Source organism: Dinoponera quadriceps, unplaced genomic scaffold (genome assembly GCF_001313825.1).
Source record: "Dinoponera quadriceps isolate SergipeBrazil2010 unplaced genomic scaffold, ASM131382v1 scaffold610, whole genome shotgun sequence".
Taxonomy (NCBI): Eukaryota; Metazoa; Arthropoda; class Insecta; order Hymenoptera; family Formicidae; genus Dinoponera; species Dinoponera quadriceps.
In genome coordinates, this window is record NW_014554699.1 from 288,427 (window position 1) to 311,407 (window position 22,981).

At 48.1% G+C, this 22,981-nt stretch overlaps 1 protein-coding gene across 2 annotated transcripts in view; it reads left to right on the forward strand.

The window, feature by feature from the left end:
• LOC106740887 (protein vestigial) overlaps window positions 1-22,981 on the forward strand; it is a 57,354-nt gene that overhangs the window by 31,091 nt on the left and 3,282 nt on the right. The window contains exons 2-5 of one of the 2 annotated variants that reach the window (XM_014612350.1): window positions 5,660-5,879; window positions 5,956-6,114; window positions 11,544-11,667; window positions 13,366-13,596. In XM_014612350.1, the coding sequence (XP_014467836.1) occupies window positions 5,660-5,879; window positions 5,956-6,114; window positions 11,544-11,667; window positions 13,366-13,596 (734 nt within the window). The remainder of the gene's footprint in view (window positions 1-5,659; window positions 5,880-5,955; window positions 6,115-11,543; window positions 11,668-13,365; window positions 13,597-22,981) is intronic. The other variant, XM_014612352.1, reaches the window with a different exon arrangement.

The window sequence follows — 22,981 nt, forward strand, 5'->3', positions numbered from 1 at the left end:
TTCCTCTCGTCTCAATTAGCGACCTTACGCGAACGCGCGCCGCTCGATCATTCACGGAGATAACGTAGAAACGCGTGTAAGCGCTCCCTGCGATATTTTCGGCAGCCTTCTTACAATGTCAACGGCCTGTCTTCTTCTCTCTCTCTCTCTCTCTGTCTCCGACTGTGCGATTGCAAATGTGTCTCGAGATAAACGCCGATGTTACTAGATGCCTGGGATTCCCAATTTGATCGATCGTCATGGATTTCTCTATGGTTGCGCGATGTTGCGCCCGCGGGAGTAACGAGAAGGGCCTTTTCTCGCCTCGTCCGCTAATTTCCGCACACGCCGCGATCCAACCTACCAATTTCCTCGGGATCGCAATGTACGAGCATACGCAGGATCTCTTTGAATTCTTCACGTCCTATATTTCTGGCTTTCTTACGCTTCTCCTTCCACGCACCGAGGGCTTCGCCCGGCGGTGGATGATTTAGAGTCATATTCGTTAAACACTGGCTGGCTCAGATTACCGATATCCTTGGCTCCTCGGGCTTTCTTAGATCCCGAGGCTCCCTTATACCCTCCCCTTCCTTCCTTCCTTCCCACGTTCATCAGAGCTCGCGCTATTCCTACCTTCTCCGCCTCTTCTTCGCGGTGTGCGCGGCTAATCGTCGTACTTGAGCGTGTACTATCCGCTTTATCTCTCCCGCGGGACTCCGCTTCATAATAACAGCTAAGTGCTACCAGACGTCCACAAATGAGTAAACGGTGCGCCACCCGCTGATAAGGGTATTCCGCCGCGAAAGAAGCGCGCCGGTATCCCGGCTTAATGTGTTCCGCCGCGGACGCGCGATACTCTCGTGAATAATATCGCCGGCTCGCGATATAAATGCAAACGCGCGGCCTGCGGTTTGACTAAAGGATTACCCGCTCGTTACCCGCTTCGGCGTGCTGCCCGTCGTACCCGCGCGAGGCGATAAATAGCACCTGGCTACGCGGCACCGATGACGTCGCCCGGACATGGGCGAGGAGGGTGTATTGAGCATCCGTGGAGGCTGAGAGTCCCCTCGCGACTTGGAAATCGGCTAATCGACGGTCGAAGGCAAATCCAGACTCAGGGAATATCGAAGCGTTGAAAAACGGATTTAAAGGCCGAAGGACCCCGGATGAATGAGTACTTTTCAAATTACAACCTTGTGGATTTTTACTTTATTATTCTTATAACTTTGATTAAATTGTCGTTGTCATTTGTCAATTTTAATTTGTTGATCTAGTTTTTGCTCATTCGTGTTTTAAAGTTTTACTCGGCTGCATTTTACTCGCGATATGGTTTGTAATAACTCGGTCGAATCATTATTGGTTCATCTTCATTGTTATCATTAATATTTGCCGCTGCTGTATTTTTCCTTCTTTTCATCAAGAATCCGTTCATATATTACATATTCACTTTTCTCATTCCGCTCCTTACAACGATATATATTTTTCAATGACTAAACTTAATAAATAATAGAATGAAGTAAAAAATAATAAACGAAACTGTGGGGTCGGATCCGACCCTACTTTTACCAATCGAGGGTTAACAAATTGCTTCAACTTGCGTCCGAGACCAAGTTCAGTGAACTTCAAATGGAAAGAACGATCGGAACCGGCTAACTTAGGATCAGAAGCGCTGCTGATCTGTGGGAGCCTGAGATCCGTATGATACACCATAGTCCTGGTAAATCTATAAGACAAAAGGGAAAGAAATAAAGATGCGGCCTCAGGTCTTTCGTGAAATGACTCGACACCGGCAGGAAGGGCGGGTGGGAGGAAGGGTGGGATGGGGGAGGGCAAGAAGAAGAAGAAGCGAGCGGAGGCCGTGGAGAGGAACGGGCGGACTCGCGCTTTGGAATGCTTTGAAAGGCCGCGAGCAGCTCTCTTGGCTAGAGCTGTTCGTTGGCTGCGGAGCGAAGGGAGAAAAAGCAAAAGAGGAAGAGAGGCTGTCGGGGACGGTCTTGCTTCAATTAATTACCACATTGTCGTCCGGCCGACCGGCGCGCTGGATGTTCTACCGTGGTAATCTATGGAAAAGACCCGCTGCTCCTTGATTTAATCTCCCACACTCTCTCTCTCTCTCTCTTTCTCTTTTATCCCCGCGCGAGCGCTGAATTTCGCGCGGGGTGTCCTACGAGACGATCGGACAAGCTGCGTTACTTCGAAGCCTTCTCGAGCTGGAACTCCCGATAAATTATCGACGGACGACTATTTCTCGCCTTGAGATTGCCTCGTCGATCATGTTTGAAATTGTGACACGGGAAAATGGAATCCGTAATCTCTCGAATCGGGGCATTAGAGAGAGAGAGAGAGGGTTGCTAATGAGCCCTAAGTAGCGCGTACTCGATTCTCATCACGCGACACCCGTCGACCATGTCGAGAGACGGATACCACTGTAACATAGTGTTCGTAACTTCTGACGTAATCGCCAGGAATGCGGGCCGATCGAGTCGCGAACAAATGGCGCGAACTCGCGAGCGGCGGTGTTTGCAAGCGCGCACGAAGAGCGAGTTTAAAGGCTCTCCCGCCTTTCATCGCGAACCGCCTACCAATCAGCAGTCGCAAAGGCCACGATGACAAGCGGATATACCTTCATTCGATGACGCTTACCCCCGTGCTCGCTCGCTCTCGCACGGGTCATCGCTCGTCATCACTTTGTGCGCAACATGGCGATGATGTACTGCACCGTGGAACGTCGGACCCGAGTTTATTGGAGTAGATAACGATAGCATCTCTCTCGGAGGCGTGCTCGTTCGTCTTTTTCCTCTTCTTCATCGCCTGTTCCCCCTTCCGCCCCCCCCCCGTCCTTCCGCCGACCGGCACATACATCAGCGTCAGCTTATTTCCGTGCGCCGCTGATGCATGCACGTAATTGGTTAGGCGGGGTAGCGAACGAAACGCTCGGCTCGTCGTCGTCGGCGCCGACGACGACGACAGCGAGAGGTAAAGCATGATTCCCAGTGATTTGTTGGACATCGACGCGCATTTTTGCTCCCGCGGAATCGAACGGCCGAATGAGAGGTACATCTACTGCTACCGCACGATCAAATCAACGCTGAATATCCCGAGAAGAATCTAAACTCATTTACCGTGCCGGTGAAACTCAACGGACGCCTCAGGACTATTCATACGTCCGTTATCTCTTTACGTTAATTAAGCTCGATTCATTGCGCTGAAGAGTTGAGCGCTTTAATTTCTGATATGAAGCGTCCTCGATTAGAACGCCAAGTTTATATCCCTGACACGTCAGGCCCTACGAGTCCTGGTTTTTTTTTCGCTTAACCCCCCCCCCCCCCNTTTTTGCGGGACGCTATATCTCAGTCTTATTTCTCTGTTACTCAGAAAAAATAGTTGGGTTCATGTGGCCATTGCTGTTATCAGTCTGTCTCAATAACTGGTCTCCAATCTCCTAGTCTACAAAGTTAATATACAAAAATTGGCGATAAACTTAATAAATGTAAGTACTTGAAAAAAATGAGCAAGAAACCACGATTTTTACGATTTTTTTCGCGACGTCGACTCGGGAGACTTATAATGTTGCTTCAGCGTCAAAATCACGGGTGTTACTCTCACGGTTGACACGTTCGCTGCACAATAAGAAGTATGTTAAATTCGACACACCTTACGGTCCCAAGCGGTCCATGCAAATTCTCGTGTTAATTTGACAAGGTGAATATGTTGGAAAGTAACGTTCCCTTCACGTTAAAGTGTCGCAAAATTTCGTGGGCCGTTTTTAACAGAAAATTTGTCGCCGTGCAGCGACGAACGATGTGAAGAAAACTCGATTCCGATCTGATGTCTCACGTCGCGACATTGGAAATATTGCGCATCTCGTGCACGCGCTCAACGGGAAAGCGCTGCGGCCGGCAGGGAGGGTAGTTGAATCAGCGGGCGACTCCGGTGGCGTCGAAGTGGCGGCGCGTCGACAACGTGGAAGTCAATGGGCTACCGTCGCCCGTCGTCGACATTCTCTTTATAGCGCGAGAAAACGCATGGCCCCGATGTCACGCGGAAAATCCCGGCTATCGCCGTTAAAACGCGCCGGTATTTACACGCTCGTATTTCTCTTGCCACCCCATCATCGCGATCACTATGCCACGCGAGTAATGCGCCGCGCGATCTTCGGCCACGCTGCTCTTTGGCTCCCGACGCGCGATTTGCCGCTCGAGAATTTTGCCGATCGCTACATCCGCCAGCGAGATTTCACAATGTTCCACGGGTCGAAGTCGGGGAAGTCTTCAAATTCGATCGACTTTCGTTCTCCGAGGACGAGGAGATCCTGACGGTTCGGCGGCTAGAAAGCCTCCGGGACCATTCGGACGCGACTCCTTACTTTCCCGCCGTCGCGGAATCCCCAGAATTCACGGTTTCTCTCACCCTTTGCGCCGCTTTCGCTCCCCAAACTGCCGTTCACGCGGCCGATTCGTCATAATAATCAGCATACCGATATCGTGTCGCGCGTAAATTGTACCAATTAAACCGGTTAAGTAGCAGTCATTAAGGATTGGTCAAGTGCCAAGCGTCTAACCGGTTAACCTGTATCGTTAACCTGTTAATCGATAAACAGCGCGCGTCCCGCACGTTCGCGCGGGCAATAACGATATCGTTCCGATGATTTTCTCGCGGGGGTTTGTCCGCCTCAATCGTTTTTATTTCCACTCCCGGACCGGGCGCATTTCATCGCGGAGGCAAACGGCGGTCGACCGCGGTTTCACGCCCCGTGAAACCAAGGCTGTCGATAGAAATCTAGAGAGAATTTTTACTACGATTCGCCTCTGGAGAATCCTGGAGAGCCGAGAGACAAAGTGAGGCTGTGAAAGTTTCACGTTAAGCTTCGGGAAACATACGTGACGGTCGTAAAGTGTCTGAAATGCGGAATGATTATTAATTTTATTTATTTACGAGAGGAATTCCTTTGGTACGGCAGATATCATTCTCCGTTATATGTTATTTTGGAATTTATTAAATTCCATCCGGCATATTATGAATAATATTAATATTTAATAGCAACGGCCGTACTTCTACTCTGATAGGCCATTTCGATATTTGTTCTTAATAGCAGTCGTCTTGCATATAAATGAAGATAATGACATGTGATAAATATCGGTTATTACATTTGAGCGAGCTCGTAAGCAAATATAAACGATTGATTTCAATTTACCGTAAAGAGTATGATGTATCATGGTATGAAGATGTTCTTTCCAAGGAACTTAGCGGGGATATTAAATAAGAGTGATTCCAATAATTCTAAACGTTCAACCAGGTCTCTCAAGATTTTCAACAAAAATAAAAGCTCCATAAGAACCCTTCTGCCTTTTAAAGTGAATAACCTGAGCTCAGACGATAATAACGATTCGTGCTCATGGCGTATGCATGGGTTTAAATGAAATTGACTCTTCTGAAAAATCGGCTTCGAACACGCTCGAGAAGGATAGAATGGCCATTCTGATATGGAAATCTGATAATGGGATCATACTCAAGGTGAGGACGAGCCGAGAGCAGCATAAAATCGTCAAGGTTCGAAGGCGGTGTCTTCGATCCGTCCCAGCGCGTTGCGCTCGTCCCGCGTGATTTTTTCCAAGCATAATTACAAAAGATCGCAAAACTTGCCATGGAGTAATCTCGCCTCGATCATTTTCTGTTGCAGCTGAACGTTCACCAAAGGTCCCTGGAAACCGCCGGTATCGAGCTTTGCGGCGCCGGCGGAAGCGTCCCCCAAGGTCAACCGAGCAGCGCGGGCTCCGTGGGCTCAGCACCGAGTCCCGCATCCCCAAGGCCAACGCCGCAGCCACGACCACCCCTCGCCGCCGCCACCACTACCACCTCGCAGCCGTCGCGAACGTTGGACGACGACAGATCGACAGACGGTAGGGATCGAACAACTGTCGTTTCATTTCACTTCCGATCGGCGATACGCGTACGTAAATGCAACGCTGTCCGCAGGCGTAGGCGCCGGCACCGCCACCGAGGACTCCGACGACGGCGAGAGCAGGGCGCAATACGTCAACGCGAACTGCGTCGTGTTCACGCATTACCGAGGCGACGCGGCGTCAGAAGTCGAGGAACACTTTCAGCGGGCCCTCGCGCACGACAAGCTAAAGGGTGAGTCCTCCCCCTAACCGAGAAACCGAGGATATGTGCGTCGGAGACGTGGGAAAGAGTCGGGGAACTCGTCGGGGAAAGCGACGACTCGTTCGGAAACGCGTCGCAATTTCGTGCTTAATTTCTCGTTAGTCGCAACCCTGTTGAAAAAAAAAGGAAACGATCAGGTGGGAACCTATAGGAAATCCATACGGAGTCCTATGGTATCGCCTCTGAGTTGGCTAATTGATTATTTCTGTTGTTTTCCAACGGATTGCGGAATCGAGCAAGCAGGAATTTCACAACCATCGTGGGCACGTTTGAAATCTCTGCTTGCTCGATTCTGTACTCTGTTAAAAAATACCAGAAATAATTGATTAGCTAACTTACCCCCTTAGCCGACTAGCCCTGGTCTCCTCTACATAAAAGAACAGTGAAGAACAAAGAGAACGAAGAAAAGAAATATTGACTAGGACGAGTTCGATCTTGAAGCCGTGTATGCAACGATGATATGTCGTAGCCTGAACGTGTCTATTGGATACACTTGCGACTAACGGTAAGTTAAACAACGCAATTTCGAGCGAAGTTATTTCGCGCGCGCGCGCGCGCACGGCTCCGATTTCAACTCTCATCGTTCATCGCAGCCGATGGCCGTGCGTCTCGTTTCGGCTCTCGCTTCCCCTGCGATCCCTCGATGAAGTCGGACGATACCGTCTCGTGGCGGGTAATAAAGTACGCCATTAGCCGGCGACAAGGCTAACAAGCCTCGTGACAATTGTAGCTCGCTCGTACTCGACTTGAAACGCGGGCGGGCAGGCCAAGTCAGGAGGAAAGAGCGGAGGGAACATCACGGCCGCGTACGCCCGCTCGAGAGCGCGCGCGGCAGAGCGGGAGGGTTGTTGCGAGGGGCTGAGAGAGAGAGAGGAAGGGAGGGAGGGAGGGAGGATGATCGTCAGCACGCGAGCAGGTTTGGCAAGCGATCGGCAAGCTCGTCTATATCGGTGTCGTTTAAGGCCGCATTTATCCCGACCACGGTGTACCGGAGGATCAGTTCAGTAGCCTGCTTAGAATTCAAGACAACACGACCTAATTGTTACGCCTCATCCCTTCCTCCCTCCCGCTCTCTCTCCTTCCCACCTTGCCATCCTGCTTTCCTCGCTTTCGTCTCTCGCTCTTCGCCCTTCTCTTTCGCCGGGCGCGTTAACTTCCCGCGAGCGCGCTCGTACGAAAGGTAAATTAAGAGCTTCTGGGAGAAGCTGGGAAAAGAGGCGGAGGGCTGAAGGAGAACATTGCTATGAGACAAACGGAGGGTAGGGAGGAGGGATTTGGAGTGGTGGAGGGGTAACATCGCGGGAGAGACAGTTTTAGCCGCGGAATGCCGGCTAACGTGCGTACAAGGACTGAACGAACTTTGAGTCTAAACGTGCGCACTGCCAAAATAAAGAGGCGAGAGAAGAAGCAGGATGTGGCGGCGGGAAGAGGCAGAGAGAGAGAGAGAGAGAGAAGAAGGGTTGCTGCCGCGGAATTAAAAAGGAATCCGAATAATTGGCTCGGAAAAATACGACGAGTTCCGGTCGGAAGTAAACAGCGATCGTTTTGCTCGGATAGGAAGGTACGGGGCTGTTATTTTCAGGACCGCGTGCGAGAAAAAGAAAGAGAAAACGAGAGAAAACGTTACGTGTACCTGCAACGAAACGAGCAACGACACGAGTTTATAATCTGTGTGTATAATAAAATGTAAATTGAATTGAGAAGATTTCGCACGGTCTCGTCAAGGTTATTCTTTAACCCTGATTTTAACACCCGTGATTTTGACATCGAAGCTACATTTGCAGACGTACGTTTACTAAGAGACCTTCCTTTACATATCTTTCAACATAGAATCTGTCCTGTAAGTTTGTCGGTTTCGATACACCCGGTATATTGCGCTTGTCGCCAAAAAACAAGTTATCTCATTTAATCAGGCTGATAACAGCAGTAGTCGCATGGACCCAACTTTTCCTGAGTAATAGAGGAACAGAAATGGCGTCTTTCCCAAAACGTCGAAAGGAGGAGGGAGAAGGAGTGTCTCAAGCGAAAGAAAACGCGTATAGAACTGGTAGGCCTAACATGCCACCGTCAGGGTTAATTATCACGAGATGGTGAGAGAAATTTGATCCCGATGAGAAACGTTCTTTGTAATCGGACATTAATCGCGCAAATATGCGCGAGAACATTTCAATATATTGTGTCGCTGTTTAAGATCTAGAAGCGAGCCTGATCGCGAAAGCGGCAGACGGGGGACGGCGAGCCGTCGATTAAAATGTCGGCGTTTTCTGAAGTTCCCGAACACGCGGATACTTATTGGCGAACCAGCCTTCGACAACCCTTCCTACCTCGTTCTCTCCCGCGCGCTCCCTTCCACGTTGGTACGATATCCCCTTTCTCCGCGGTTGCGGCACCGGCAAAGGAGAAAGCCGACCGCGGGACGGTCGACACTCTGTTTCTTTAATTGCGTTAATAAATAAAGGACAGCCGGCGAACCGAGACCGAGGCAGATACTAGACGGAAAAGAAGAGGGACCGTGAACGGGGTCCCACGAAGTCCCCCTCCCCTCCCCCGGGTCTCCCCCGTTTGTCTCTCGAAGATTAAAAGATCATACTCGCGTGGGATTCTTTAATTATGGCTTTATTGCATTTTCCAGGCGTTCCTCAAAGAACCTTTCACCCCGTATGGAAATTTCCCAAACATTCCCAAGTATAACATAGATTCTGATCAGATTGCCCAAAGTTCTCCCTAATAAATATTACAAATTAATTATTAACAATATTGCGATATATCAATTAGGAGTCTCAATTCTTATCCCAATTATAAGAAGAACTTTTAAGAAGATATTAGGCAGAATAAATGAAATCTGTCTGGATTTCTCACTTAAAATCGCTTCTTTGAAACATTACATTGCCAGGCCGAATTTTTATAGATTTCCCAACCAGAATCCATCACTTTTTCGAAGATTAGAATAGATTCCAATGAGACCCCAGAAAATTTTCCATACGGGACGTACGAGCGGTATATTTACTTGAAATCCACGCTCGGTTTTATCAAAGCACTTTCAAAATCAAATCCTCTTTAATCGTCTAATTAACTTTCTAATTAATTCTCATGCTGCAGCTTGATAAAATTGTTCGCTAATCGTGTGGCATTCTCTATTCAATTGAGTTTCGTTTGCATGTTCCACCCATATACTACACGTTATCCATATGAAAGAAAAAAAGGATGGGTAGCCAAGGGTGATCGAGATACGGCATTGATTATCGCTATTTGTACATACTTAACGGAAATTCATTCGCTGGTAAGCGAGAATCAATTATTTGATGACTCGTTTGTAGATACTTCGGGCTAGCGCTCGCGTGCGATTAATTAATCGCATGGTATTATTACCACGCTATCGCGGGGCTATAATTCGCCGCGTTATAACTCGTTCGCTTATGTAAGACCCGGTATTTTACTTCGACGCGGCCTGCCGGTTGGGTCGTCGTCATCGTAAAACGTCGCTCTCGTGTCAAAATCCATATAATAAAAGATATCTGCTTATCCGCGCGTCTGCGTGCTTCTCCATTTCCCCGGCCACCGTAACCCATAAAAAAGGATAAAATACAAGGTGTCGCAAGATATCGGCATGAAAAATTTTCTTTAACGACGAATTAACCCTTCATGCGATCCGCTGTTTTTCGTTAATGCCATGCGATTTGTGGGTCATTTCTGGACAGAATCATAGCTTCTCTAGCTATAACTATAAGTGAAAGAAATCGGGAAAAGATATTTTGACATTATTTCAGATCTAAATACGTTAATACGCAGTTACGTTCATAAATATCAAAAAATATTCATATTTATAGAAAAGGGAAATTACAATTTATTACAAAAAATATTCATACTTATAGAAAAGGGAAATCTGTAATATCGTTGACGTATATAATTCGTGATTCGTTTCGGGAAAACTCGTCGATTTTATACGCTCGCAATTTCTCAGTAAATTGACGAAAACTGCTCTCCTTATCACCTATTTTCTTAAATGTAAATTTCAGGTTTCGTCCTCAATTCAATCAAATTTTACAATCAATTCAAATTTTTGCCGATCCCCAAATGATCCACGAATCACACGAGGGGCCAAGGACCATTCGACAAATTCGTAGTCGATCCGTTTCCCAAAGACCATTTCACGCAAGATCGTCAATGTCGTGTCGTATCAATGTGTCATTATAATCCCGCATTACTATTACTCTAAACAATTATGATAGAGCAGTTGCCGAATCGATCGGACGCGCGATAGGCTTTATTAAAATATTCCGTGTCGTTCCCACGGACGCGGGTCGCCTTTGGAGGATCTCGCTAAACGGGCAGGCAGGATCCCACGGGATCGAATCGGCGGAAGGCAGAAGGGCACCGCTCGGTTGTTTTACAAGCGGCCACTCCGAAGCCAGAAGCTTGTCGTGTATCCTCCCGCGATCCTCTCCGCGGTCTTCGCTCGCATCGGATTCCTCTTCTTTTCTTCCCTTTCCTTTTCCTCCCTTTTTGCTCGTTTTTTTCTCTCTCTTCTTCCTCCTCTCTTTTTTTCTTCTTCTTCCTCCTGCCCATCCCCGACCAATCGGAGCGCGCGTTCGAAGGCTGGACCAACGCGAGGTCGACCGCGCAGTCGAGCACGATTTATGCCTTCAATTCCCTCCCCGCGCGCGCGATTTCATCTCCCGGCTAAAGTCACTTCGATTATCTTCTAGGCGAGGCATACCGGCTGCTAATTTACTCCCGCCGTTACAAACTACGATGATTTAGCCGGCCGGTGACGTTATTTATTCCCGCCGCTTAAGACGAAGAGGTTTCTGGTGGAAGCGCGCGGCCGTCTGGAATTCGTTTCCCCGAGGGTGACTGTCCACCGTCGGGGGAACAGTGCACGGCAGGGTTTATCGGTGGAAATCATCACTCGGGGATCACCGGCGTCTGTAGCGTCGATGTTTATGGCACTGTGTGCCCCACGAGTCCTTTCTTCTTAACGACACACTTGTACGGCGCTTTTTAATTACTCGCGATTGTGGAAACGGAAAGACAGAGAGAAAGAGAGAGAAAGTATGTGTGTGTGTGTGTGTGTGTCGTTTATGGCCGCAAGTAGACCGTTCTCGAATCGGGATCTCGGCGAACAGGCGCCAAAATACGCGCGCTCGAGGAAGGGTTAGAATTGCAGGGACGACCGATGCACACAAGACCTTCCGGACCGTCCCGGACATTTTCTGAGAGCGAAATAAAAGTCTCGCGGGGAATATAAAAGAAAACGAGTAACACCCTTCTCCCTCATACTCTCTCTCTTCATGCATACTCCCTCTGTCTCCTTCTCGAGGATTTCTCGTAGGCGCGCGCGTTTTCTCGCACGGGCCATTAAAAGCGCACCGCTGAAACTGTCTTCTTTTTTATTGCAGAAAATATCTCCCCCATGTCCATGAGGAACTTTCCCCCTTCCTTTTGGAATAGTCAGCATCCCGGTGATGTCTACGAGTACCCGACGGATCCGTGGCATCCGCATTACCCGCAGTATCACCACAGGTCAGTGCTACCGATCGTTGTTGTTTTTCTCTATTTTTCTCTCTCTCTCTCTCTCTCTTTCCCTCATTCTCTCTCGTTTCTCCGTTTTACATAAACAGCATAGCTTCCCTCTCCCCCTCCCCCCTCTCGCCCATTAATAGACATTCTTCACAATGTTGCGCGACGGAATATCGACGCGATGTCCCATTGACTCTTAGACGCGCGCGAACTCCTCGAGCGATCGAGTAATCGCGCGTAGCTCCAGCACCATCCGGGGACGTAAAACCGGGTCCACATGCTGGAGGATTTTTCCAAGGCGCGCGCGCCATTAAATGCTACATAGCTCGGGCTTTAATTAGTGAGACAGACCATGCGTATTTTCTAAATGCGATCTTCAGTCACGTCGGATTAACTATACTCGTGTCCCGTTATTTTTTTCTTCAATTTTGTTCTTCACGCAACGTCCGTTGCGCACATAATACTCGCGCGCAACGTTCGAGACGTAGACCGTTGGCACTCTGTACTCTCAATCCGTGCGATATGACGCTTAGTCATCGGTATGATTGTTGGCTCCGTGCGCGTGATTAAGGGGACGCGTCGAGGCGGAGACGTTCTCGAAAAAAATCGTAAAGTCCCGAAAGAGTTACACGCTACACGTGGGAACGCGAGGAGAGGGAAATTGAACGCAGGGGGGAGAAAAGAAGAAAAAAGGAAAAGGAACTCGCCGATACCTTCCGTCCTTTTCCTACGGCGACGGTGACAGACTCGTAATTTATACGACGGCCGCGGCCGGATCAGTGCTAAAGATCTCGGCGTTACCTGCTCCCGACGGTTTTCAGTATTTTTCACATGCTCGCGCTCTTCTTTTTCGCTTTTAAACGCGCGTCGCTGTTCCTCTTGTTCTTCTTCTTTTCTTCTTCGTCTTCTTCTTTCTCCGTCGCTCTCTTTTTCTTCTTCCCTCCTTACCTTTCGGCTCATCCCTTTCGGTCCGTGCCGTCGAAAACATTAACAATGCGAAGGTTCTTAGTTCTCACGTAGAGTCATGAACAGGGACGTTGCGATACCATGAAAGTATCGATACTAAACAGTTGCGTGTTACAATGATTTTCATAAGGCGAAAACATATCTGGAAGGTTGAGACTGAGTAAAAATTAAAAATAGATATCGAAGAGATATCAAGTAATATCGGCACGAATATCGAAAGGAAATATATCGATGTAAAAATCTTTGATATTGAAAGAGAAATGTCGATACCAGTGTTATATTAGTAGTATCACAACGTTTCTATGTACAAGTGTCCGGAGTAAAATCCGTATCAACCTGTCGCGATGAATATTACGCTACATTGTGCGTCTTGCTGCGATCTCGACTGATCACATCGTAACCGAAATAAAATCATGTAGCACGCTCAGGACGCTATTTTCATCCGCGAAACACGAGCCAATCGGTCTGTTCTTCTTCATACCTGCGCTTTTCGAACTCTCCATCTTGTGCAATATTCTTATTTTCTTCTCTCCTCCGCCAAATAAGTCAAATATGTGTCTACTTCGTTTGAAATGTAGTGACAGCTTAGTGCGGTTGTACGGGACAGATTTGCGTCCGGTGATTGATTAATTCCAACGATCCAACGCGCGCGCAAAAGTCGCGCTTCCGCGAAATATCAAGCGCCTCTCTCTCAGGCTCGTCCCTCACCTCGCAACCGTGCATTGAATCCCTCAGGGCGGTGCACGAATACCACCACCATAATATGGCGGCGGCGGCGAGCTACGGGGGTCTTCTTCTGGGTGGTGCACGCGGCCTCGGTCATCACACGTCTCACCACGCGGCGCATCACGCGCACGCCGCGGCGACCTACAAGGAGTGGACGTCGGCGACGCCGTCGCAGTCTCTCGTCGACGCGTCCTCGGCGCCGCCTTATCCTCACGGCCACTACGCACCCCTCTCCGGTAAGTAAGTAGACTTTTCCATGTTTGGTTTCGTCAACGACGAATACGCAACGGAGCGGATCTATTTCGGGAACGCGTTCGAGCATTTATTTAGATCGGTTCGGGTCTCAGCGAGAGAGAAAGAGAAATAGAAAGAAGGAGAGAGAGAGAGAGAGAGAGAGAGAGAAAGAGAGAAAAGAATTCGAGAAGATAGTCGTTCAACGTCGGCAAACCAATCGCGAAGATCGTTCAGAATTTCTTTGATCGATAAAAGCACCTTAAATGTGACTTTTCAGCCAATCAGTGGTTTCTAAGTCATTTTCAGAGGCACTTTTATCGATAAAAGAGAGTTGAGAATACGGGCTCCAAGATTCCTGAGCAGTCGCTATGACTGCCCTTGTTTACTCCAGGAGCCTCATGCCGAGAGAAATGGACCGAATTCGAATGAAGTGAGAAGAATAATCGATTGTGATTGGTCAATTTCTCCGAGCTTAAGGCTCAGAAGTTAAGCCTTGCGTCGGAAATTCTCGCTGTAGACAGGGCTTTTAACGTCATCATTCGTCATTGGAAAAACCGACCGAGCCAACGACACAGCGCCGCCGCTTCCGCCGTCGCCGCCGCTATTCCTGATTTATCGCGTCCTCGCGAGGCAGCATTGCTTCATCCGGTATACTCGTATACCCGTCTCGTCGGCATATCGACTCCGCATCAAAGGCCCTTCCGTGTCCTGACTGTGTCGAACGACAACAGGACGAGCTCGACTTGGCCAAACGGAATGGCGCGCAGGTAGCGCAAGAAAGATCGGTCGGTCCCTCAGATGCTCGCAATTAATAAGGGCTTAATGGGAGCCGCGATCCATACGGCCTCCTTCTTCGGCGGTTCACCCACCGAAATCGTCCGCAGTGCAAAAAGCTGCGGACTCGGCCGCAAAACATCTCGCTCCTGCCGCGCCGTCCAGGATCCTACCGCCGCCGCCGATGGCCGAGCTCAGCTCCTTGAACGCGCGCCGCTCTTCGGTGAATAATGCGAGGTGGAAAGATAGCGTTAAATTGTGCGGCCTGGAAAAATGACATTTCTCGATGCATGCTTTCCGCCGCGAAGAAAACTCACCGAGGAATTCGATCGCGGCCGAGGATGCGAGCTGTCGGCGGAAATTTGCCTTCCTCCGTAATGTCGAGTCTTCCGGAATGGAAGAAGAAAAAGGTAGGCGACGTCGCGTCGTGCGAACAGTCCGGAAATTAATTTCAATACGTGCGAAGTAAGAGAATAATAATTACATGCAAATTAGATAATTTGCTCGGGACGAAATGCGAGAACGATTCAATTTAGTCCGACGCGCTCGCATTGCTCGCATAACTCGACCGAGGTGGTTTTATATTTCGATTCGTGTTTTCTTTCCTTTTTGTTTGTTTTTTTTTCTTTCATTTCATCGTTTAATTTTGCGCGCGCGCGCTCGGAACGGATCATTTATTTCGCGGTAAAAGTGACAGAAATCCGGTTGCGCACCCCATGGGATGCAGCTGCAGCAAGCCGTGAAAAACCACGCCCATCGTGATTACAGAGACCACTCCCATTTCCCTGCACCCTAGCGCAACTTTCATGCCCTTCCGTTTACTCCTGGTGCAGTCGCATACGATTTTTCGTATACGTATTTCTTTGCAATTTCCGACGACGCGTCGACGAACGACACGTCGGACAAAGAAAATGAGAAGGGCGCTGCGATACGTTGGAATTCTCCTTACTTTTATATTCATATATTTTGTTTTTGCCGTCCTTACCCTCTACGACTCAATAAAAATCAACATTGTTATATCGCTTTTTATGAAGTTAGATAACACCGGTCAACAAGATTCCCGTTATCCGGAAAGCTGAGACTTTTGCGTGTTAATGAAATTCAAGGGGGAGAATTTTCTGCCGGTGCTACAACGGTTACGGAAATTCTCAAAATTAGCGCTTTCGGTCTCTTCGACGTCATTGTTCTCAAAATTGTGACCCAATAGGCAAGTTTGGATTCGTGTTCAGCAGACGAAAACCATTCAGGAACAACTGCTTTCATTCCGGATACAGACAGGAAGCTACGATTTGCCGACCAGTGTAATTCACGTCCATTGCAGAGAGTTTACTCATCTCGGACAGCGTAAATTTTATATTTTTGGAGAAGCAATCTTTTATTTTATTTTGGCAAGCGAGTTTGTTGGATTTTACACAGCGGGACTGAAAAGTCAAGTGTGAATTCTTAGCTCCTTCCGAGTGCTATCTAACTTTCTCGACTGCTAAGATTCTAGCTTGCCTGAATTCCATTCTCCTTAGGCGAAAGGCATGGCTGCCAAGCGTGGAAACAGTGACATCCATCCCGAGAAGGGGGAGAGGAGGGTCCTGGTATCGATTTTGTACCCTCACTTTACTATACACCCCGGGACCAAGCATCGTGCCGCAAAATGAATCCCGACCCTCCGCCATCCTTCTTGCTGTTCCCACTTATTCGTGCGGCAGAACGCGGCTGACGCGCGGTAAAAATAAGAGCCACCATTACATTACGTATTTTGCAAACGAAGGATATGCACGCGCGCGGACGAGCAATTTCGCGGAAAAAGTCGACGATAACGAAAGCGTCTCGTGAACTAAAAAGACACGATCTTCCCGTTCAGACGATAATTAAACGCTCGGCCCCGTTTTCGTCGTTCGCAGAGTACAAATTACAGTCCGCAACATTTCTGCCTTCGTGTTCGAGCCTCTGGATCTTTCAAGTTGACACACGTGTGAACAAACTTGCGGATCAGATGGATCGCGAAGTTTTCGTCATTTATGGAAGAGCGCGCGCTCTAATCATTATCAACTGCGGGGACAAACTTCGGCTTACGAAGAAGAACTTAGCGGGAGCTCGGCACCGAAGGAGGATCAAGGGACTCGCGAAGAGTAATGGAGGGCGAGACGAGCGGGGTTGGACGAGGGGTGACTCGAAGTCGCCGAAGTGTCTTTAAATTTAAGTGCCGCCATTACGGCGCTCCGCTCGGCAAACCGATTAGGCTCTGCGCTGCGCGCGACCGCCGCTGCACAGCCGGTAATTATATAATTGCGCGAAATTAACTCGAGCCGCATAAATCGCCGGCCGTTTACGCGGCGATTAAGAGAAATAAATCGCAATTACCGGGTGACGCGTCTCAACATGGCAATGGCTTTCCGCGGGAAAACGCACGTACGTTAACGCACGACTTCGGTGCGTTCGCTCTGCTCGCCCGTGAGAAGCCGTCGTCAGGAAGCCTCGTCCTTGGGGAAAAAAGAAACAGATCGGTCGATTTCTATCGAGCGAAAGAAGAAACCAAATTGTTACACTCGTTTCCTTTGCAAGTGACTTAAATCCGGATTGAGAAACTCGCTGGAAATCGGGCGTCAGCCTTATCGTTGATACTAAATTTGACCTTTAAAAAAAATCCAGTGTATCGAAAGTGTAACGTTTTAGTTTGAATGATCGAATGCATATTATTTTATAACAGACTTAACAAGCGAAGATTCGGGAATGTCTCTTATTTTTTAATCCGCCAGGATCGATGATGAACTTATAAATGTCGATAATGTAAACATTGCAGAAAAAAGTCCGTATTCTTCCGGCAATGTTTTCAAATACGGCATCCCCTTAACGAGGCCCGTGTTAATAGTCGTTAGCCGAAGCTCGCCTCGCATAAGATACTTGAATTTAAATTTAGAGTCAGATCTGTGTTTCTTAATCGTACCATACGATATACATAATGTCACATAATACATAATAAATACATAATAAATATAATACTTGACATAATCTGTAATCGTGATTCAATTGAAGAGCTCACATCTAATCCTACATTCATACATGAGTATCTCACCTGAGGCAAGTAACTATTAATATGGTCTTAGATATGTAGATAAGCCGAAAACAAGAGACACGTGTTTTGTTCTCTCGCATATTTCGTGATTAATCGGGTTTTTCGAATCGTGCGAAGTAAAACGTACGAGCGAAGCCGACGCATCCACTTACAACGTACACTAGTGGGTCTGACGTAACGCGTGCGCATCTACTTGCAGCGCGTAAGCAGGACCGACGTGGCGCGTCTGTATCTACTTCGCGGCGTCACAAGCGGACAGACGCGCCGCGCGTCTGCATCTACTTTCCGCGCGTTCCAACGGACGGATCGCGGGACGTCTGTGTCTACTTCGCGGCGTCAAGCGGCCGGACGTAACGCCTTCTGCATTCACTTCGGTTCATCGCACGCGCAAAAACGTATATTGTGCGAAAAAAAGTGGTAGGATCGACGAAACTTTGTTTGAACGAACAAAATTTGCGTTTCACGCGCAACGTTTAGTTCATTGAGCAAATTATACGATTGTTGCGATGAGTTATCGATTGATTCAACGATTGCAATTTGGCCGGCAACTGTGTCAACGCAACGTATTGTTGCGCCAACGCGTAGTCTGCTCAGCGGATACGATATTTCTCGCAATGATCGTCGATTCAACCGTTCTTTTCTCGGTGTAAACGGTAAAACATAAGCGGCAAACAAATTGATCGATCATGATTAAGGAAGGTCGGTTCTTCTTCGACCGTAAGGAGGAATAATTGACTGTGATTAATCAATTTTCTTATCGCTTAAATCTTACCGCTTTCACGTTTCCCTCATGCACCTTTGCCTCTGCATCTGTGAGGGTATTTTGAAAAATGCGAAACTTTTGAATCCAAACACATAGTTATAAATCGAATACTTTCGTGTGAGATATTTTCTCATATATCTTTCGCAGCTTCAGAAATTTCGCTCATAATCAAACGCATGAAATCGGCCTCGAGAGATTGTTTTTCAACTTGCCCGAACGTGCGAGAAATCATTTCTAGAATAATATATCTCTTTATTTTATATATATATATATATATATATATTTCCTCCGCGATATATCCGAGGCTTGTCAAAAATCGGTGACCTCGAGATCTTTCCTCGTTAGCGAAGTCGGAAAAATTCGCGGCTGAAATCCACGGAATTTAAGATACAGTTTGAGAGCCGCGGAGTGATAACCCGTTAAACCAGCTGCAAAGTCATCATTAATTTACCCGCGGGGAGCGGCAGATCGACAAATACCGATACTGTGCGGAAAATTATTTATTCACTTACACAGGCAGCTTCAGCCCGCGGTTTGGTTTTAGATACATTAGCCGGACTGCTCTTCGCCTCCTTTTCCATCGAAAGATTAATCGTCTTTTAGATGAAAATAGCGTACAACGTGTAATACCACCGATTAGCTTTAGGACATGCGCCAGAGTGAATTATTTATCCGCGTTGCGATTCTAGTTTGCGGCCCGATTTTAGACGAACAAACACGACATTCTCGTCGTTCTGACAAATGAACCGCGTTCGAAGAAGCCGCGAACCCCAAGTAGAATCCGAAGGAGTCTTATGCCTTTAAATCATGCAGCGTCCAACGGGCTCCACGGTGTGCGGAATCTCGTGAGATCTACCGTTGATCTACCGTGAAATTAGAATTCGGGCCTTCTTGAACTGGTAACTGGTGGAGTCAAGGTGATCTCAGTGAAGGCGACTAATGGGCGAATTGAATGCAGTATTTAAGAAAAACTCGGGATCGCAGGATACGTGGATCTCTCAGAATCTCGTGAGACTCGGAATCGCATCGATCCTGAGAACCGCGAGAATTTACAGATACAGCTTGGAATTTTGAAGGAATTAGGGATCGTAATAAATTTCTTTTCGGCTCCGGGGCATTCTTCATAGAGCATTCTCGCGCGGCATAATCTGTCGGTGCTCCCGTAGCTTTCTGGCACGCGCCTTGAAAATGGCGTCGTACAATGACGTCATGTAATTCACCGTTGTACGAGAAGAAGGGAAAAGAGAGATAGAGAGAAATATAGATAGATAGAGATAGAGAGAGAAAGAGAGAGAGAGGGAGAGAGAGAGAGAGAGAGAGACTCGCACCAGCCAGGGATGGTCAGTCATCCTCGATTGGTCAGCTTGCAAACGGAGGGAGTGGTCGAGCCGGCTGGTTATATCGATCTCTTGAACTCGGCTGCTTCGCCAGGAACGAAGCGAAGTAGACGAGTCGCCGCATTGGCGAACATGAGAGAGAGAGATTCACAAGAGAGTACTCTTCTTCGTTCTCCTCTCGTCTCGTGGATCCTTTTTAATCTTCCGCCCCGGGATCTTGGAATTCTCGATACTTTGCGCAGATCCTTTGCATTCCCGGATTCCACATTCGTAGAATGTGGAACGTAAGATCTGGGTTTCTAGGTTTCGCGGGGATTATTGCCACTCCAAGCTCGCGATTCTGGGCCGCGGATATTAATATTTCGCCGATTTCGGTTCGAGAAGTACGAAATTCCGGCGATACCGAACTTCGGTATTCCACCGCGCCTCCCCCCCCCCCCCCCCCCCCCCNCGATCATTCTGTTTTCACTCATTCTCGTCCTTTAGTGTCTCCCGTTGTAAAATACCGTGTGTAAAATGAAGACGATGGCCTCTCTCCCGTCTCCTCTCGGCCGCTCACGGGACGCGTTCGAAACAACGGCATCGAAATTAAATTAAATCGGACACCCTCGTTCTCGAAAAAGTGAGGACGCGACCCTTACCCTTGCCATCCCTTCGCCGACAGGGGGATGCGCACAGAGACGGGCATTGTGATGACCCTTATCAATGGGGAGGGGGGAAGGGTCAGACCCCTCGCGCCGGCTGGAATCCAATATACTTGAGCTCGCTGTAAGCCCGACTGACCCACCCTCTTGAACTCGTATGCACCGGTGAGCGACTATTAATTACAAATTAAACTTCGCAAATCTTCCGGATCATCGACGTGCGCCCGACGCAATATTGCACACGTCGAGCGAGCCACTTTCCTCCCTGAAGTACCTACCTCATAGGTGAAACCGGCGGTTCCGCTGTTTCCGAAGCCAACCCTTTAATGCGCCTCCGACTCGAAACGCGAACGAGGAGGGAGTTATCGCGGGAAGAAATTCTTGGAAATATCAAGCCTCGAATTTTCAACACCGCGCTGAAAAATAAATTTGGTTGGCCTACATGGTAAGAAAACATTATGTGAAAATCGGTTCTTGTTAAGTTTATTGTGTTATTAAATTTTCAATATACCCGTGTGTTAATTTAATATATTATCTTTGATATCTCAATTTATTTTGAGTCGATGCTCAACATGTATAAGCGTTAAAACAACACGCTTTATACTTTAGCATCGATCAACATATTATGGATGTTAATTTTCGACATAACATTAGTATTATTTTCCAGCCATATCCACCTTGCGTCAAATTAACACAAAAATTTACGTAGACGTTCGAGTATGTAAAGTATGTTAAATTCAACACAAAATTACTGTATACCCGACAGTGGACGACCAAACGCGTTTTGGTTGAAGGGGAAAACAATTTCCAGTTACGAATTTTATTTTCTCCAACCTAAATGCGTTTGATCGTCCATTGTCAGGTAGGTATCCAACCAAACTCATTTTTCAGCTGCTCCGTTCGCTCCATTTTACGATGTTTGATTGAGGCCTTTCAAAAATCGACGGCTCGGTCGCGTTCTACTTTCGGAAAATTTCGCCGCGGAATTACAGAGGGCACCTCCCCCCCCCCCCCCTCACGTCTTGCCGCAAAACCCCGGAGNGCGGGGTAATATGGCAAACATCGGGCAATATTGCTCGGGTTATTCGACACACCATTTACCAAGCCACCCTTGGCCACCCTCACCATTTGAGCCCCCGGGCTAACCCCGTCGTATCGGCTTCGCGTGTTCGCCGGCGAAAACGCATGTACGCGGTTCGCATAAATCGTCCCGGCCGGTGACACTTATGGCACATTATCCGACATTTGCGGTGCCGCGGGACGTGTTGAATTAGGACGTCCTCTCTCACGAGGATTATACGCCGGCGTTTCTGTCCAGGATTTCCGCGCCAAGGATTAACGACGTCACGCAGGGATGACGGTGCCGCTGCGCGGATTATCGCGCAATATCGATTCTTTCTGCCGACAATGGGATTCGCGATTTCGCGAGGTGAAATCGTGACGGTCCAACCGTCGATTAGCCGAGTCGAAATTGGAAATTTTCCCGACATTGAATTTTCAAGCGGAGAAAACGGAAATAAGTTGTAGCGTCAAAAGAGCACAATAAATGCTACAAAGGGAATTTAATCGTCCGGAGTATAAATTTTAGTTTTATATTAAGTTTTCGAGTGGAGAAACGGCTGGCGATTTTGTTACCGATTCTCCGTGATGACGTTGGATTTCACGATAATATCAATTGTGTCGTCCACCGAGTCGTCGGTCCTCGAGCGGGAATTTCGGCGAGAAGATCCGGCGGGGAAGTCTCGCGTTTATCATATTCCTAAGAATATGCGCGACGGGGATGTTTCCGTTTGAAACCTCAAACGCACACAAATCGGCGGAATACAAAGTTACGGACGGACGCACCTGTTATGAATGTTCCAGCATTCAATATCGCGATATCAAAGAGCACCCGCGAGATCCCGCGCGAAGGAATTCCCTTTAGTCCTTCCGACAAAGAAGCGAGGCGTACAAACTCCAAGGAAACCGGCTCGGCGAAACGTTCTGCCGGAAATTGCTGGCAATTTCTCCCGCTTTGCGCTTTGCGAAAAATTCAATCGCCGCGAAACAACATCGCGGTGTAAACGAGCGAGAAAATCGACGCGATAATTTAGAATTATCAATCGAAAGGAAAGGACTACCGTCTCGTCTCTCGTTTTATCTCTCTCTCTCTCTCTCTCTCTCTCTCTCTCTTTCTCTCTCTCTCTAGAAAAACTTCATTAATCGCGTTCAACTTGTGTGGCATAACCGCTCGCGCGTTCGAATCGTTGATAAAAACAAGAAGACATCGACATCTTCGCGACTTTAAATATCTTCCTCGCGTGCTGCGTGTCTAAGAAAAAAACGTACTCGCTTTACGTAATTAATCCCCCCCCCCCTTACGTTTCCTTTCACAACGGCCGACCTATCGCGACTATTTTCGAAAAACTGTTTTCCTTCCCATTCCTTTCGATGCCTCGCTCTATCATTTTCCAGCTCAGTGGCTCTTGATCAAATAATACTTCGCGTTCCACGCGACGTCGACGATCATCACCCACACACGACCGGGTCTTTTGTGTTCGCGCTCGTGCATACTCTCTCTCCCTCTCTCTCTTTCTCTCTCGCCGGTATGGCGACGTATCGCGGGGTCGCGCGTTGCTGACTTTGAAGCAGGTAGATACGTCCACGTGCCGACACGTGCGTGTCGGTCGACACAGGCTTAATCTCCCGTATATCACGTGCTAGCAATCCACGAAACGTCGATCTGTTGCGCGATAATCGAGCGCGCTGCTCGTCCGCTCTCTCTCTCTCTCTCTCTCTCTCTCTCTCTCTCTCTCTCTCTCTCTCT